Source organism: Triturus cristatus, chromosome 5_2 (assembly GCF_964204655.1).
Source record: "Triturus cristatus chromosome 5_2, aTriCri1.1, whole genome shotgun sequence".
Lineage (NCBI taxonomy): Eukaryota > Metazoa > Chordata > Amphibia > Caudata > Salamandridae > Triturus > Triturus cristatus.
Genome location: NC_140588.1, coordinates 14,484,467 through 14,502,582, shown reverse-complemented (window position 1 = coordinate 14,502,582; position 18,116 = coordinate 14,484,467). Strand labels below are relative to the sequence as shown.

At 42.0% G+C, this 18,116-nt stretch overlaps 1 protein-coding gene across 12 annotated transcripts in view; it reads right to left on the bottom strand.

Annotated features, from left to right (window-relative positions):
• CTNND2 (catenin delta 2) overlaps nucleotides 1-18,116 on the bottom strand; it is a 3,222,299-nt gene that overhangs the window by 2,288,209 nt on the left and 915,974 nt on the right. For all 12 annotated transcript variants that reach the window (XM_085606754.1, XM_085606755.1, XM_085606763.1 and 9 more), the window contains one exon: nucleotides 4,220-4,332. In XM_085606754.1, the coding sequence (XP_085462880.1) occupies nucleotides 4,220-4,332 (113 nt within the window). The remainder of the gene's footprint in view (nucleotides 1-4,219; nucleotides 4,333-18,116) is intronic.

The following is an 18,116-nucleotide window of genomic DNA, read 5'->3' as shown; positions in this document are numbered from 1 at the left end:
AGTAGGAGGTGGAGTGATACACCATTAGCCAAGAGCATGAGGTGAGAGAGAAGTGCCTCAGTGGACGGGAACCAAAGACCACGCTATACATAGTTTAGAGAAACGGTAACAATAGGTTCATTAGACAACTGTGCTATTATACCAGACCAAAAATGGCGGAAATGCACCGTTTCTCTCCGAGAGTTAATTTGTGTGTGCTCATGCTACAGTGGAGTAGACTATGGTTAGCAGTGGCCAAGACCACTCTTCTCAGGAAGCAATGCATGTGGCTGTGCATTTCCCACACTAATACATTGGGCAATAGGCACTCCTTTATATTTGCCCCACACTCTTGCCCCATCAAATGACAACAAATGTCCCAGACATTACTCCAGCCTAGTGTTCCACAGTGCCTTCTCACTAAAGCACACACTTCACGAAATCTCTCAGGTGAATAGATCAAATCAAATCAAACAAAGCTTTATTTCGATTGTATTGTAACAATCATAAAAAGCACAGATAAAATACACCACAAATTTAAAAATAGATACACGTTTTTGTCTGATAAAAAAAGTACATTTCATGTATATTTAAATCACATAATCACAAGTACGATAAAAAGAATAGAAACAATACATCTAAAATGAGCCGCATCCTCATTCCTAGATTGCAATACTCTTTCTTTGATTCAGTGTTTTTTTTTAAAAACATAGACATCCTCCAAGCTACATTCTCATTTTCTAAAAGCTGAAGCTTAATGAACGCAGGGCGGCATTGTCTCAAGCCATAGTTCTGTAAAATTGGGACTATCCAAGTCTTTCTTAACTCCTTATAGAGTTTACAGAATAAAACCAGATGTAGAGAGGATTGATTTGACAAACGATCGCATGGACATAGTTGTAACTCCCTGGCCCAGTCGTTCATATTGGGGAAAGAGACTAGTCTTTGTATTGTCCCCAATCTAAATCTTATTAATAAAAACCTATCAAAAACACTGGGAACAAATACTAAATATGGCTGCAGATTAAAAGTTGTAAGTACCATCTGATGCTGTAGGACACTGGGCTTAATAATTTCCCCCGGCAGTCGTAGTGTATCTTTTTTCTAAGGTCTTTCCTGGATACCAAAGTGATGGTACTAGGGTTGGTAAAATATTCGGGATTACCCATATCTTTAGTAAAATCTCGAATATACTTAACCCATGGTATGCTCTGGGCACCGTCCAGCCTAAGACTATCTTGTAATAGGTCCCTATTAGAATTTAGTCTCTTCCTTAAACCAGATCCTGTGCCAAAGCAGAATTGGCTCAAGTTTTATGAGGTCGGATATATACGGGAGACCCAGCTCCGTATGACAGACATAGGTGGATGTACTGGTGGATGCCGACAGAACATATCTTAAAAAAGAGTTCTCAACCAGTTGAATTAAGTTAGTGTCAGCAAAACCCCAAATCCCAGCTCCATAGAGAACAGTTGAGACACATTTGGCTTTGTAGATCTTCAGGAGTTCCAGCGGTGGTTTACGTCCCAGTTTTCTTGCAAAGCTAACAAGAGCAGATTTTGTTCTGATTAATGCTAGCTTTTTGGCTGTAACGGCTTTTGACCATGTGTCATTATGGCTAAAGAAGATGCCTAAATATGAAAAACTGTTGGTTGGAGCTATTGGAGTTCCCTCCACAAATATGTCCTTACGTTTCTGGATCCCATGACCGCATCTCATTATAAAGGTTTTTGAGATATTAATTTTGAGATCCAGATCCTTCATAAAGTTAAAAAAATTATTTAGGGTCTTTTGTAGGCCAGCCTGAGTGCGAGACATAATCACAGCATCGTCCGCATATAACAATGCCGGAATGGGGCGATTACCTATTTGTGGGAAGTCTTGAGCGTCTTTAAGGAGTGCCTGCCCTAACCCATTAATATAAAGATTAAAAAAGAAGGGGGCTAGGACACAGCCCTGCCTAACCCCCCTCCTAATAGGGAAAGAGGCAGTACACTCTCCTCCCAGGCCAAATCGCACACGTGTTTGAGCTCCCTTATAAAGATGGCGAATGAAGTAAATTATATTTTTGTCAATCTCCATTGCTTCTAAAATCTCCCAAAGCTTTGAATGCCTCACGCAATCAAAAGCGGCCGTGAGGTCAATAAAAACTAGATACAGGTTTCCCATTTTGGCCCTGATATACTTCCCCATGAGAATAGACAAATTTAGACACTGCTCCACAGTCCCCAGACCTTCACGGAAACCATATTGGATGTCAGATAAAATTAGGTTTTCTTCTGCCCAGAGCTGGAGACGTTCCAGGATGATGCGACCCACCACCTTAGCCATTGAATCTAATAAGGAGATGGGCCTATAGCATGAGGGGTCTTAGCGGTTCCCCTTTTTAAAAATGGGCACTATAATAGAGTCCACCCAGGTTGATGGGAAGGCAACCTCACAACTAGCATTAAATATGTGCGTGATTATGGGTGTCCACAGAGTAACATTGGACTTAAAGAGATCCACTGGGATCCCATCAGGACCCGAAGCCTTCCCACCAGCACTTAGGGAGAGTACCCTGCTTACTTCATCAACATAGAAGTGTAAATCTGGTAACTGCGTATTAGCTCCGGATTGTTCACAATCAGGGGCCTGAGCGTTGGGGTTGCTATCATATATCCTGGAAAAATGTTCAATCCATTGACCCTCTGTGATGGACACTTCGATCGTTGGGCCCCCAGCTGAAGACAGAAAAGGAGTTCTAACCGCTTTCCAAAAAGTGGCACCATCTTTCATTTGTGAGGCTGAGGTAAGCAGCTCCCATGCTTCATAGGAAAACAAGGGCTCTATCAAATGAGGTCTAAGTGTATAAAACTCTTACAACATCGCATGATACAATACATTGGGCAGTATGTTTATTTAAGTTTTACACCAGTGTTTGCCAGACGCATATCTACAGAGAAAGTAGCAGCGATTAGCAAGGTGCAACACAGTGTGCACAGGGGAGGAGGTATATGAGGGCTAAGCAGCACACGAAAGAGAGCTAGAAAAAGCATTCACCCCATTGAACGTTGAAAGAGAAAGACAAAAGTAGTTTACTTAATGTGGGCAGTGGAAGGACCACCAGTGCTTAATTTGAGTGAATGGTTTTCGGTGCTCAGCACCTGCACTTAATTGTCAAGACCAGCACAAATTACAATTTGCCACATGGTGGTGCTGTCTGACTAATTTACAGATGAACACAATAGTTGTATATTAATTCAATATACATTTAAAAATAGCTAAACCTGCTTCCCAAGTCATTCTTATAGCTTTGGGGGCCTGGAATAGTCTGAATTGTCATCCTTATGGGAGTGTGATGCTTTTAGTTGTGTTGGTAGTGTCATTGGCAGCGCTGGCAGAGGCATTGGGCAGTACGAGTGGCAGCGGGCTCCTGATGAGGGCCCTGGTACTTATTATTTTACAAATGAAACACTGAAGGACACAAGTCATCTAATCTAAAGTATAGTAAAGAAGCTATGCTTCATGGGAGGAAAGGACGCCATCAAATAAGAGGCAAGCAAATGAGATTGTCAAGAAACCCAAGCAATAGCCCAAAGCCCCTTGGAAATTTGGGATTGCCCACAACAGATCTTTTCGACAATAGACATTTAAAAGCTGTCTGTGGGTGAAACCTAAAAGCAATATCAACAGAAAGAAAACACAGTCAGCATTACATACAACCTCTTTTGTACCACATAATCTCTTTCTTTCAATGCAGATTTTGACACGTAATTTCAAACAAATCTTCAACTGCCATTAACACTGGTCAAAACGTCTGTTTCTGCATGGTCATGCGGGCCAAAAGTCACTTTTGCACTGGTTGATAGTGTAAGGGCCAAAATTAACTGGCCCTGAGAAAATTGCCTACAACCAAAGCAAAATTGCAAAGCACCTGCATAATTTATGTAACGTTATCCCCTATTCACTCTAAGTATCAGTCACAGATATGGCACAATTCCCCTCAATGTTCTCTAAAAGTCCATTATACATGGGGTCTGCGAATGTTGTTTTATCTACACCATATTGAAATTACAGCAGATTTGGTGACTCGTGATCAATATTTCCAGACATGAACTTCCAGTGAGTCCTGCAGTGCAAGGTACGCAAAGGAAGGCGCTGCGCGCGAAGAGAGTGAGCCAGGACCAACAGCCGAGTGAGGATGACAGATTTGTCGATGAGTGACGCATCCAGACAGAGATAAATGAGCAGTTCCTACCTAATGCTGCTCATGCTGCCGGTTTCCGATCCAAGCTTGCATCGCTCCAGCTGGCTGGCAACAATCTGGCGCTCTGCCTCCAGTTCCCGAGTCAATCTCTCAAACTGCAGCTCCTGAAAAACAGACGTACAGAGTTACTCCGCGGGCGAGGTTAACAAGAGAGCACAACTGGTGACAGGGCATGCCGTGACAGCTGCACGCACGAGGAGAAACGTTTAACTTAAAATCAATAACTAGATGCGGAAAGGGTATGATTGGCTACACCTGGATTCTAAAATAACGCATGACACCAATTGTAGTAAAGAATAAAAAAACTGAACCGCAACTGACGCGGCTTTATATGTGGTTGGAAGATTGAGAACTGGACCCATACTGATATTAAACAATAGGCAAGGTATTAAGTGGACCAGGTCCCTATGGGTCTCAGACACGGTCGTAATTAAAACGGACACTGAAACGGGTCGCTATCGGGCCCTGTCAAAAACACTGTTGATCTATTTCTGAAAATGAAAGCAATAAAGATACAATAATCCACGTCAGCAGTTCAGATCTTCTTTATATTTCAAATGCTTTATTTAATCTCGCATTCCCTAGTGTGTTGGCCATCTCCAGGATGTTGCGTTTTCAATTCAATTCAATTCAAACAGTGCTTTATTCGAGATTTACTCATAAAAGCAGACAAACAACCATATAATAAAAAACAATTAAATCTGAAATGCCATTATGACAAACGCACAGTTCATAAAAAGAATACAAGTTATTTACAAAGGAGAGTTAAGATTCATCACAATAATGCAATTCATAGTTAGAGGTACTGCAATTATATACAATATATATATTCTTTGTGCTAGTGACAGAGTCTCTTAGACGTACAATTCGCAGGTGTAACGATCATTAATATAATTAGTACATTAAAATATAATTTCATAAAATCATTATTCTAAAAAAGAGCATTTAAAATTGTTTTGTCCCGATGACACGTAAAGATACATCACACAGAGAATAGACAATACTCTAGCAGTCTCTGTTCAACTAGGCAGAGAGTAATCACCGGACTAGCAATCTGTGCCTGATTGTCCAAGCCCACCCCAAGTACTTGGCGGTGGTGATTATAATCCAGGTTAAAGTAGTCGATTTTACTATGCGCAAAGCCACCATACTACTCCTGGTGCCCAAATTCCTACTCATAGGTGCCAGCCATACACGCCTTGGAGTAGAGTATGGTTTACAGGAAAACAAAAAGTGACCAAGTGTTTCATTACCTTCCCCGCAAGCTGGGCATGTAGCAGGGCCACCTTCCCTCCATTTAGATGTTAGGTAACCAAGAGGAAGAGAGCCCGCCCTTAATTGAAAAAGCAATTTCCTATCTAAAGGTTTGGATATATAATCCCAATACAGTTCATACATGGGGTACAATTTGACCTCGAGAAAACTAGCAGTCATGACCCCACAATTGATACTGAGGAGGCTTTTGTTATCGACATTATTCCAAAAAATGTTTTTTAGGGTTGCCTTGGTCGGGAATGATGCCCCTGCTGGGTCGAACCATAGTGCATTCAGGCCTAGTTCAAATAATATTGATTTTAATGATTTGAACCATCTGATTTTGTTAAAGCAGTCTGCTCTAACAACGTCAATAAACCCGGATGCATAATGAATAAGCTCAGGTGTAGTCCATAACCTATGCCAATATAAAATTGGTCGTAGTTTGGCCATATCCGAGATTTTCTTCCTTCCAAGCTCATATCTCAGGGGTAATAATGGACTACTTTGGGGTGTACCCGTTAATTTCCTAAGGAATTTATTCTCTGAGGTTTGCAACTCCTGTAGGTTATCGTGCCCCCATAACTCAGCCCCATATAATGCCGACCCAATTGCTTTTGCTTCATAAATGATCAGGGGTGGTTTAATCGGTTTAGTTAATGATTTCCTGTGCTCCTTTAAGATAGTTCCGGCCAGTTGCTTGTGCCTCAAAGTTGCAATGGTTAAATGCTGGTTCCACCTATTATCATTAGAAATAAGGATTCCCAGGTATGTGAAAGATGATACGACCTCAAGAGTTCGTCCACTCATGGTAATATTAGATTTAAAATTACGATGTGGATTAAAAACCATGAGTTTTGTTTTGGATGCGTTCACCTCCAGACCGTGATCCCCACAGAACTTGTCAAAAATATCCAATGCTTTTTGCAATCCACTTGGAGTTTTAGATAAAATTAACGTGTCATCGGCAAACATTAAAATCGGAACTTTTACACCTGCAAGAGAAGGAGCATCAACTGCCTGTGATTGGATACAGGAGACTATGCCATTGATAAAAAGGGTGAACAAGGTAGGTGCCATTGAGCACCCCTGCCGAACCCCACGCTCAACAGGAAAATCGGCAGTGTCTTTACCGTATCCCCCCCATTGAATTTTAGCATAGGTGCCTTCATGTAATCTCATAATCATTGTCAACAGGACTCCTGGGACCCCCAAGGCCGCAAGTACTTCCCACAGTTACGTCCTAGGAACCAGGTCGAAGGCAGCCCTCAAGTCGACAAATGCCGCATAAAGACTGCCCCCACCTAGCACCACAGTCCTCCACTGGATCAGTTGGAACCGAAAAACTTGATCCACGGTACTAGTGGCCTTACGAAACCCAGCCTGAAATGGAGATAGAATGTTAAAATCTTCCGCCCAATCGAGCAGTCGATTAACAATCACTCGCCCAACGATTTTTTGCACTGTGTCAATCAGGCTGATCGGGCGGTAATTACAAGGCTGGGAACGATCACCCTTTTTGTACACAGGGATAATAACAGCACCCCGCCATGAAGCCGGGATAGCTGCACCCCTCGCAATGTGGTTAATTAGTAAGTGAATATATTTACACCACCTATCTATATCGTTTAAGAAAACGTCAGCTGGGACTCCATCAATGCCAGGAGCACGTCCTCTGTGTACAGTTTTGAGGGCCGACAGAATTTCGGCCATCGTAAAGACATTGTCCTCAGGAGTTAAATAAATAGGGCTAATATTATTTACAATCTGAACCCTATTAGCATATTGATCACTAAAAAAGTTTACCCAGGCTTCCTGCGGGACATAATTATTACAAGCCTCTTCAGGCCTTTCTTGCCCCCATTTGACAATATGCCAAAATAATCTGGAGTCTTTTCGATCACTAGCACACTTCAGTTTTTCCCAGTGGGCTTCATCCCAGTCTTTTTTCGCCTTAGCAATGCAAGTTTTATATAACTTTCTTGCAGAGCGAATAGCCCCCAGGTTTTTGCACTTAATTGCAGCTCCTAGAGAAATTCGTGCCACCTTACAAGCATGATTATACCATTTGGCCACTCTGTGGACTCGAGTCACCTTAGGGTTTACTGGTTTCAAGAAATAATGTTTAATTTCTTGGAAAAGGGACTCATGAACTTCGATGATGTTAACTTTGCTTGTGGTGATCCCTGATTCGCCATCTAGGGCCATAATGGCCTTATCGGTCGCTGCTCGTATATTATCGATAGCTTGCTGGTCTGTCCTAACACTCGTCCATCTTAACCTACGCATGTCATTCGTTGGTACAATAAGCGGGGGTAGGCGATCATCAAGGGAACTAGAAGCGTTAGATTCAGACAGCCACCATTTGTGAGTGACACATAACGGATTGTGGTCACTCTCTGGCATTTCTGTCACGACCATATCTCTAACAGTAGGCCAAAGGGAAAAGCTACAGATAATATAGTCAATGCGACTTTTACTTCTCCCATTATCAAAGGTCATAGCTGGTACCCTGTCTGACTTTGTCCTCCCATTTAAAGCTCTTAATCCTTGTTCAAGACACATTGCATTCAAACCCAAGATATCCTCTGTCCAACGGGTTACTGGGATGGTGTCTATTGAGGGGATATCCCATTGTTTATCTTCCTCTGCACCTAGATAGGCTTCACCTGTATCAAGAGGTTCAAACGTACGGTTTAAATCCCCAGCAATTATTATGTTTTTACCATCAGAGTGTTTCTCGAGGAGATTATACAAGGCAAGAAGAACCTCAGATTTTCCTACATTTCCACCTCTGACATAGATATTATAAATATCGATGGATAAGGATAAATCGCTCGTGAACCTAATAAGTTGGATATCTTTCTGCCCGGTCTCTATGTTTTTTGCAACTGCCTTTAAAGATTGTTTAATCCAAATGGTGAGACCCCCCATCGGGCGCCCTTTAGGGCCCTTAGAAGCTGGAACACAAAAGTTTAGGTACCCCAAAGCGAAAACAGGGTCACAAGCCCATGTTTCCTGAAAAATGCAAACATCAAAATTACTAACAAAATTAGACCAATCACCGCAACCCTGCTTTGAGCCTAACCCGGCCACATTCCAAGATAATAAATTTCCATAATCATATGCCGTTGCGGAGTTGGGGCTAGGAGTAAGTACACTCATCACATTATCATTTAAACCATTAAGTGTTAGATTATCAGACGTTAGGCCAGCTATGGCCTCCGGCATAACAGCCACAGGACAGGAACCTTCTCGTTGGCCCAGCTCAGCAATATAGAGTGAATCAGATAAACAGAGGGATGGTTGTCAATCACAAGCATTCAGGTTTGACAGAGCAGAAAACCTATTTTCCACATGTAGACCCCAATCACGAAATCTGACATCATTACAACTCCTGTTGGTCACAACATTCCATTTAGTTCTTAGTATATTAGGGTTCATGCCTCTTCCTTTCCGAGAATAAAAGAAGTCCAGGGTCAGTGGTACAATTGAAGTTGACCTTCGCTGTGGAGGCAAGATGTTAGGTAAAATATTTGACAAAACCTCAGGGTCAGTGAAGGTTAAAATAACACAGTCCCCTCTGAACCTTTTGGTGTTGTTACCAATCCATTCCACTCTTCTGGCATTAGCGAGTTCAACAGCTAATTGTTGCTTCCCCCATGGTGTTATCATCATGTTGTTAGTTAGCCATGATAAAGATTTGTTTAATAGAGAAGGGACAGTTTCGACCTCGCCAGAAGCCAGAGGGGGTACATTTGCAAGAACAAGAACTAATGGAGAGGCTTCAACTACAAGCTCGAAAGACCCTTTTCCCATATTAGAATCATTAATGGAAGCAACCGGGAGTGAATCAGCAAAGGCACCACTGGATACATTAGGCAGTGGTACAGGGTTGAAGACAGATCCCCTATTCTCAGCAGGAATTGTTTTGCTCGTTACAGGCTCTACAACAACTTCAGTTATATTCCCTACCTTCGCCAAAGACTTGTCTAGTAAACCACCTAGTCTATTGACCTCGGCGGTTAATTTGTTAATTTTACTAACCAGGGGTTTGACTATACCTTTAATTTTTGTATCCATCATACTCCATAGTTTAGTAAATTGAGCGTTGGAAAGGGTGATGCGGGCTTCGCTAAACAAATCAACCTCCTCTTCCTCATCTACTGATGTTCGCCTCGAAGGGGTTACAATTTTATTTCTGCCTGATCTTAGACCCCCTCTTTTCTGAATAACCTTGCTTTTACCCCGAGTGACCCTCGGAGCTGGTACAGGGATTATAGAAGGTGGGGACTCGATGTTAGCAGATATCACTGATACCTCTTCACTATCGCTATTTGCTTCTGTAAGAGCGACTACACCACTAGGCAGGATGGAGTCAGTATCAGGTAGAGGGACATGAGCCACACTGGATATACAACTATTGTGTAGAGCCAGAGAATCCCCATACTCTTTTTCGGCCATATGGGATTGATTAGATGAATCTAGCCCCAATGAGGATCTCCTATCATTATTAATTTTAGCCACAACTTGAATCAAATAGTTGTCTAAGGTATTATTTGCTGGGGTTTGTTTTTTCCCAGGCATGGTTAAGACCAATCAAGTGGCCACAATAATCAATACGCTTAGAGCACGGTATACAGATAGATGTGATGAATACCCTATATAGGCCGCACAGCTCGTGTGTACGTAGATTGTGCAGAGGAGATTTCGGGCAGAGTCCCTGGCCCAACCCAACCTGGTCCAGCCTCAGACGGCCCGCCCTTTGCCCGGGCTTCTCCCGGCGCTGCCTGCGCGCGTCCCGCGACGCGGAGGAAGCCACGAGTTTTCAAGCGCCTCCGGGCGCGTTGGCGGCGTCAGCGGCCGCAAAGGATCCTGGGGGCTGTAGTCTCCCCTGCTCTCGTCCGCAGTATGCAGTGGCGGCGGCGGGGGAGACACACAGCACGAGGAAGGCGAGGAAATGTGGCAGCACTGGTGAATAGTTGGCCAGCGAAATTTACACCCCTCAGGTAGGCAAGATAGCTGCAGGAAAGTGACCCGCTCCCCCGAGGAAGCCACGAGTTTTCAAGCGCCTCCGGGCGCGTTGGCAGCGTCAGTGGCCGCAAAGGATCCTGGGGGCTGTAGTCTCCCCTGCTCTCGTCCGCAGTATGCAGTGGCGGCGGCGGGGGAGACACACAGCACGAGGAAGGCGAGGAAATGTGGCAGCACTGGTGAATAGTTGGCCAGCGAAATTTACACCCCTCAGGTAGGCAAGATAGCTGCAGGAAAGTGACCCGCTCCCCCGAGGAAGCCACGAGTTTTCAAGCGCCTCCGGGCGCGTTGGCGGCGTCAGCGGCCGCAAAGGATCCTGGGGGCTGTAGTCTCCCCTGCTCTCGTCCGCAGTATGCAGTGGCGGCGGCGGGGGAGACACACAGCACGAGGAAGGCGAGGAAATGTGGCAGCACTGGTGAATAGTTGGCCAGCGAAATTTACACCCCTCAGGTAGGCAAGATAGCTGTGTTTTGCACACTGTAGTTTTTGTGTTTTAAGTCAAGCCACCAGTTACACAGGCCACTTCCTTTCTGGAGACCCCCCCACCACAGACTTTTTTCATTCCACTTAAAGACCTGACAAGTGGGACTAGTCTCCTGCATTATTTGTAAGTGAGGATGACTTGCACGAGGGAATCACCTCATAATGTACGCAGAGCAATCAGCCACTATTCTCAGGCGACACGAGTGGATTCATTATTGGGATCTGGGAGCATGTGTATTATTTTTTTCATGCAACGCAGCACAGCAAGGGAACCTGCTGCACTGCGTTTCATGAAAGGGAGAGAAAAGAAATGCTGAATATTTACAACGCAATGGAGCGCTCTATTAGCGCCCGAAGGGGTCCATTCCACTTTCTGTCTGCTGAAGAATGCAGAGCACATGGAAATAGGAAGTAACAAGAAGAAATACAGATATATTTCACCTTTACGTATCTTTTCTGCAGAGGCACCATTTTGACTTAAGCTCAGCTTTACAAGTCTTTCTATATCTGAGTTTGCGTCACTATACATGGGTGGATGCATGGGAACGCTCATGCAACCCCTACCCAATGCAAAGTACCGCAAAGCAGCCCCATGTGCACCTTGCGTTACTTTCTTTTTACTAAATCAATTAAAGCCACACAAAGTGGCTTTGTATAATTTAGTAAACGGCAAAAATTATTTTGTGCCGGGGCTGTGTCACTTTTGTGGTGCAGCTCGACACAAAATGTTAGTAAATATGGGCCTTAATACTCTCCCATCAATGACAGCACCATTATGTTTAAAAATGTCTGTTAAAAGATTTTCTATACAATCAATTGTAACACTGACATCGGGACCGGACTGGCCGTAGAAGGCACTGGGCGTTTCCCCAGTGGGCTGCCAGGGTGGGGGTCGGTTACCTGAACGACATGATCAGGCTGCACAGCTTCGTGGCCACATTGTTTTGTTTTTGTACATAGAAAATATATACCATTGAAAAGTGACTCGGATTTATACTTTTTATTTCAAATTAAAGCAACTTCATGGAAATGTCTGTACATATGTAAAAAAGATGCATAAGTCATTATACACATGGCTACAAAATAAACCATAATAATAGAAGGCAAGGAAAGAGTTGAATATCCTAGGGGGCCTGGTTCACAAGGATCTGCGATGAAGCAAATTAGGAAATGGAAGTGAACATCTCAGATTTACATTAGATTTCATTTACAATAATGGCAGACTTGACTGGACGAAGCCTGGAACTGCTTTGGGCACCGGTCTGATAGTTTTGTGCAAATACAATTGGGAAAGAAATGCTCAATTGCATCTTGAAGATACTCCATATCTGCTGTAGTGCAAATATTTGTAAATACAGTAAAATATGGCCGATGCAATCCGAAAGGCTCACTCTGATCTCCGGACTTCTTCCGGGTGAACCGGGCACGTGGTACGTAGGACTGGGGTAGAGCAGACATTTTGAATGGCATCAGCAAACTGCATATCAGTAACCTTATAATGTGACCCCTGAAGAATATGCAGTATTCAGAGCCATTGGATTTATGTGGCAACAGAGGATAAAATAACATGACAGGGGAGCGATAGCCTGAATTATGTGGCAAGAAAAGGCATGACCAATAATGCAACCTATTTTGAGATTAAAGGCAAATTATGTATCACAGTCTGTCTTTTTGTTATCTAGATATGTCGGAGAAAGACAATTATACACATTCAGCAAAACCAATTGTAAAAGTTATAGTCATCAACAATGGTGTTGTCATGTGTGAAAGCATTAGGGCAATATTTAATTAATATTGCGCTTTCCACGTCAAAGAATAAAACAGCATAAAACAAATGCAAGTTTTTACTTTTCAGAAGCCACATATACATGTACAAAATTCTGACAATAGAACGTGTGTCTCATTTATTGGGTGCATACCAGATTTATTCTTACACCCGTCTTCAGTTTTAGTCTATTTTAACGCCACAATGCATCGTGAAACAACTCTTTTCACTAGGAAAAAACATGCAGACGTGTACAGAACGTTTACTGCTTAATATGTACAAACATTCAGCTTTGAGCACAATTCTTGTGATATAAAAACACATTTACCTGAACAGTGGAACAAGCCTCTTTCATATTAAGGACCAAATCATTCTCCCCCCCCCCCCCCCCTCCATATAAATTAAATTTAAGTACTTTAGTAGTTGTTTGTTTCCTGCTGCAGAGGTTAACTTTTCCTCTATCAATCAATCTACAATCCATCAAACTAGATTTGTTTTGATAAAATCTGCAAAGTATGAAGCATATAGTAGAATATGTGGCAGGATCATCATTATATAGAAAGAGCAGTGATCACAAAATACTGTTTTACCAGTGGAACTCAAACATTGTATTTCAAATGCTTACTTTATCCCACTATGGATGGAGTCAATAGCAACAGTTGAACATTTCAGACCCTCGTCATAAATGCTTACTTCTAAAAGTCTAACATCTATTCATATAGTCTTCCTTCTATGTTTGAATTGGATATATTATTTTGTAAGGATTCACCAACATTTCCAACATGTATACCAGGAAATCTGTGACAGTCATAGATGTTTGAGAGTCACACAGATTTTCACAAATCTTGTGAAAATATTGATTTGTACTCTCACCACAGTCATCCAGCCTGGGTACATGACGGTCAGGCAGGACAGGCAGCACATGCTCGGAGGCGGAATCGACATTGTCTTCAAGGACTCCATCCGCAGTACCACCTCCATTCGGCAGAGGCAACGATACAAGATGGCCGCTCCGTGAAATCCTCTGCAACGCCGTGAGCACTGTTGATCTCAGATGGTCACTTTGGCAATGTTGTGCGGCGGTCTGGGCACAGGAAAAGATCATTGGAAGCTCCAGGGAGTGTAGAGGCAAGTTTTTGGACCTTGAATAGGTCTAGTTGTATGGTTTCTCCTCCGCTACCGGGGCACTCCGTGTCCCGGCTGCCATTTTGTGAGTTTGGAGCTCACAGTTGCCTCCCTGACAGGTTTAAAAACTTAATTTTTTGTGAAGGATTGGAGCACTTTTATTGTTTACTCATCAGTAATTTACTTTTTGCCTTACTGATTATTTGGATGCTGTGTTCACCCGGTGGTGAAGAATTTCCCTTTCTTTTCCTGCAGAAAGGTGCCTCAACTGGGAGTTTGCTGTGCATTCATTACATTTTTGTATCATGGGGCTGTTAGTAAACCCCTGGAGCGGAAAGGTTGTTTGGCAAACCTTTATTTGATCTGGGTTGTCAGTTTGTGGAACTTTGCCCCCGCTCCGGGAATGTTCTAGTTCCGGCAGCCATTTTGTGGAATAAGTAATTGTTATTAACTCAGGAATTAACGCGCCATAACACTTCCTCAGTGTCGGGGCTTATTATCGCCACATTTGAAGGTCTTGCTACATATTTCTTACTCTCCTTATATTCTGGAGCCTTTCCTACACACTCAGAAATAAGCTTATTCTGTCTTGTGTTGATATATTGGTTCTCTTTTGCGGAGAAAACTCCTCCTAATAGTTTGTCTTTGGACTAGTTTTTATCCTTTGAGGATCATCCTGTCACATCTTTATCTAAGTGATCCTTATTTAATGCATAGAATCACCTCTGTCAGTTTCAGAAATGGATCCTGCACATTCAAATAAAGCCCAAGGACCCTCCGGTTCTAATGTAAGCGGTCGCAGAGAGCATGTCAGCAATACTAAATAAAGGGTTAAAAAGGATCCTTCCTCTCCAAACAAATCACCTTTACTTTTGACCTTAGAGGACAGTATGGATGAACTAAGAAATATTAGTCCATTCATGGCAGATACCACGGACGCTTCAAAGAATCTAAGATAAATGATCTGGACTGGACTTAAGACTCACAGACGTCGAACAAATGATTAGTGATGCTCAGGATGTTGTCGGCAAAGTGAATATTTTATCTAAAGAGACTGCTCAATTGAAAAAAACAATCGAGGATTTAGAAAATCGAAACAGACGTAACAACCTAAGACTTTATGGTATATCATAGGGTTCTGAAGGCAATTACATGATTTCTTTTCTGAAGGTTCACATTCCACAAATAGTTGGCTTACCGAAATCTGCAAACCTCAAAATTCAGAGAGCGCACAGGATAGGTCCTCTCGGTGCAGTGGCTACAAACAGACCAAGATGAATCATTGCGTACTTTCTTTTATATTCTGATTTAATGGCAACTCTGGCAGCCGGCAAACAGCGTAAACAAATGCTTTGGTCTGGTCACAAAATCTTCTTCAGTCAAGATGTTTCAAAACCCACTGGCAATCGCCAGAAAGAGTTTCTAGACCTCAGGCCTATGCTTAGATCTATGAATGCCCGGTACAGCCTTATCCATCTGTGTTTTTTCAAAGTAACCTATAAAGACAGAACAATCACTTTCGAAGATCCTGTGGAGCTCAAGAACTTAATTGACATGCACAAGACAGAGGATATGAAACTTAGTAAAACCTAACTCTCTTTCTTTATTTCGCAGGTTCCCATTCGTATCTTGTCTGCCATTGTTGTCTTTGTTCCCATCGTGTACCAGTTCCGTTGTCCATGTTTCGTTTGGTTGCATTTTCTTTCCAATGCTGGGTAAGTCATTATGCTTTGTATCCGCTCAGCTCCTTTTTCACTAATACTGTCCCTACATTATCTGTTAATATTTTAGTTATTCACTTTGGAATCGCTCAATGGAGTGGTGTCGGTCCTTCTCGTCCCCCCTTTTCATCTTTACCATCTTTTCTTTTTGTGATCACTAGGGCTAAAGTCCTCTGGCTTTTCGTCATCTTTTTTACATATGTATTTCAAAGGAGAATACATTCTCCTTCTTTTCTTCTTCTTATTTTCCAAATCTGTTTCTGTGGCCCTCTACTATACTCGTTAGATATTTTGCTCACTTTTTTTTTTATCTCTTTCTCATGTTTTCTCAACTACTTTACTTTAATATCACTTATGTGTCTGCTGTTTTTTTTGTTTATTCGGATTTGTATTGCCATCTATCACACTTGTTTTGGTTGATTAAGTCTTGCATTTATTTCAGGTTTCATTTATGTCATGTTAAAGGATTTACAATTTTAATCTTACAATTCTCTTACATTTTTCCTCATGAGTAATTTACGTATTATGTCATGGAACGTCAAAGGTCTTCAGACATCCATGTAAGTGGAGATCTCTTGGGTGCCTTCACATGGCTAGGGCAAAGCATGTTCTTTATTGTATATCCCTTCCGATAAACGACTCTTGGTTTTTTCGAAACAAAGTCAGGAGGGAGAGGGTCTGATTTAAGTAAATGCCAGTTTTTTCTTAATATGTTAAAGATATGGGTGCTGTACATCCAATATTCAGTAACAAAAACACATTGGCCTTGAGTTGTTTTGTCTGGGGTTTTTAATCGTTTGGCTAAGGTATCATTTCTTTTCCTTTTTTTATTTTACTCTCTGCTTTTTCAAGGCAATTATCATCATATCCTCGTAATTTAAGACATGGATGTCTGAGAAACCATTAGGTTTCTATACGTGCGGCAGCTGTTCCGTTTGCAAATTTGGTATAAATAAGAAAACATCATTTAGATATAATAGTGGTATAAATTTGGCCACCATGATTATGAGGTCTCTTTTTCCTTCCTCTGTTTCTATTTTTTCTTTCTTCTTCTTTTATTTAGTGAAAATATATGGCTTTGAAATGGTATAAAATCTGGATATTTCTCTTTCCTCTGCTTTTTTTTGGTAAGGTCACAATTTTTGTATATATTTGAGTTAAGTTTCTGAATGATCTTTCACTATGGTCTGTCAATACAATATAAACAAGATTTTCCCAAATGTAATTGATTGATATAGAATGTTCTTTTGTATTGTTCTAATTATAAATCTGGTTCTTATACATTTTTAAATATTTGTATTTAATGTTGTAAATAGTGTTTGTCTGTATAATTTTCCGCCCTGAAGAAGTCCGATTGAGGACGAAACGCGTTGGCGGCTATTTTGAACTCTTTTAAAGAACATAAATAAAGAATAACTTTTAAAACATTACAAGATTCGATCGACTTCTCTCATTTGGGAAAATGACCATCTACTGAAAACTACTTACATTATGGCTATAGTTTGCAAAAAAATGATTTATATGTTTATATGACTATTATAAAGAGTGCAGGGCTATTGTGTATATATTATTGTAGAGTGTACAAAGATGCTTTTTGTCTCTCTAGTTAGGACCTAGGGGGATTGTGTCCTAAGCCTTTACACCTAATTGGTTGTATATTATTATGTGGGACGTTAAGACTGGTGCAGACGTTAATGCTTTGATCCCCATTTCCGTGTGAAGGACCATGCAGCATCTTTGCAGACACCATTGTGAAATCAGCCATGCCACACATATTTTATACCAGTGCCTTCATCCTCGTTGAAGATTGAACTTCCAAATGGCTGAAAACACAGACCCAAACACCACTGCACTACTTGAAGACCATCGGAAAACTCGACCGTACATAACATGTGAAAAGGACTGACTCAGTCTGCAAGACACCTCCTGGACACTCTTTTGACAACATTTCCGTAGCCAGGCCAGTGCCAATCACTTGGACAGACCACACCCTCGTCAAGTTCACGATCCCTGTCCCAGACCATCTTAGACCTACCACTGCTTGGCCACTTCGCCGAAACTGGAACAATATCCCGGAGGGTGGGCCGATGACCAGACACATGGCACACCAGTTTAATCACAGCAGCGACCCACCCAATTCCATTAACAACTTTAATAACCGACTCCTTGACTCCCCTCAAGCACAGCAGATACACTAATTCCAAACCTTAAGCCAGCTGGTACACAGAGGAACTCAGGATGATGAAGAATCACTGCAATGACTGGAGCACAGGTGGAGAGCATACAGAGAAAACTGACAGGAATAACGTTCAAATCCGCCCTCAGATGCCACCACCAGCAGATCTAAACCACTATACACTCCACGCTAGCAGACTGCTGGCAGAGCGCATTAACTCCAGCACCAACAGCAGCAAAGAGAGCAAACTCTTGTTCTACTGCAGCAATGTAACTTTCATATAAATCATTAAATTTGAATGTTGAACCCCATGGGATGCACTTTTTTGGTAAG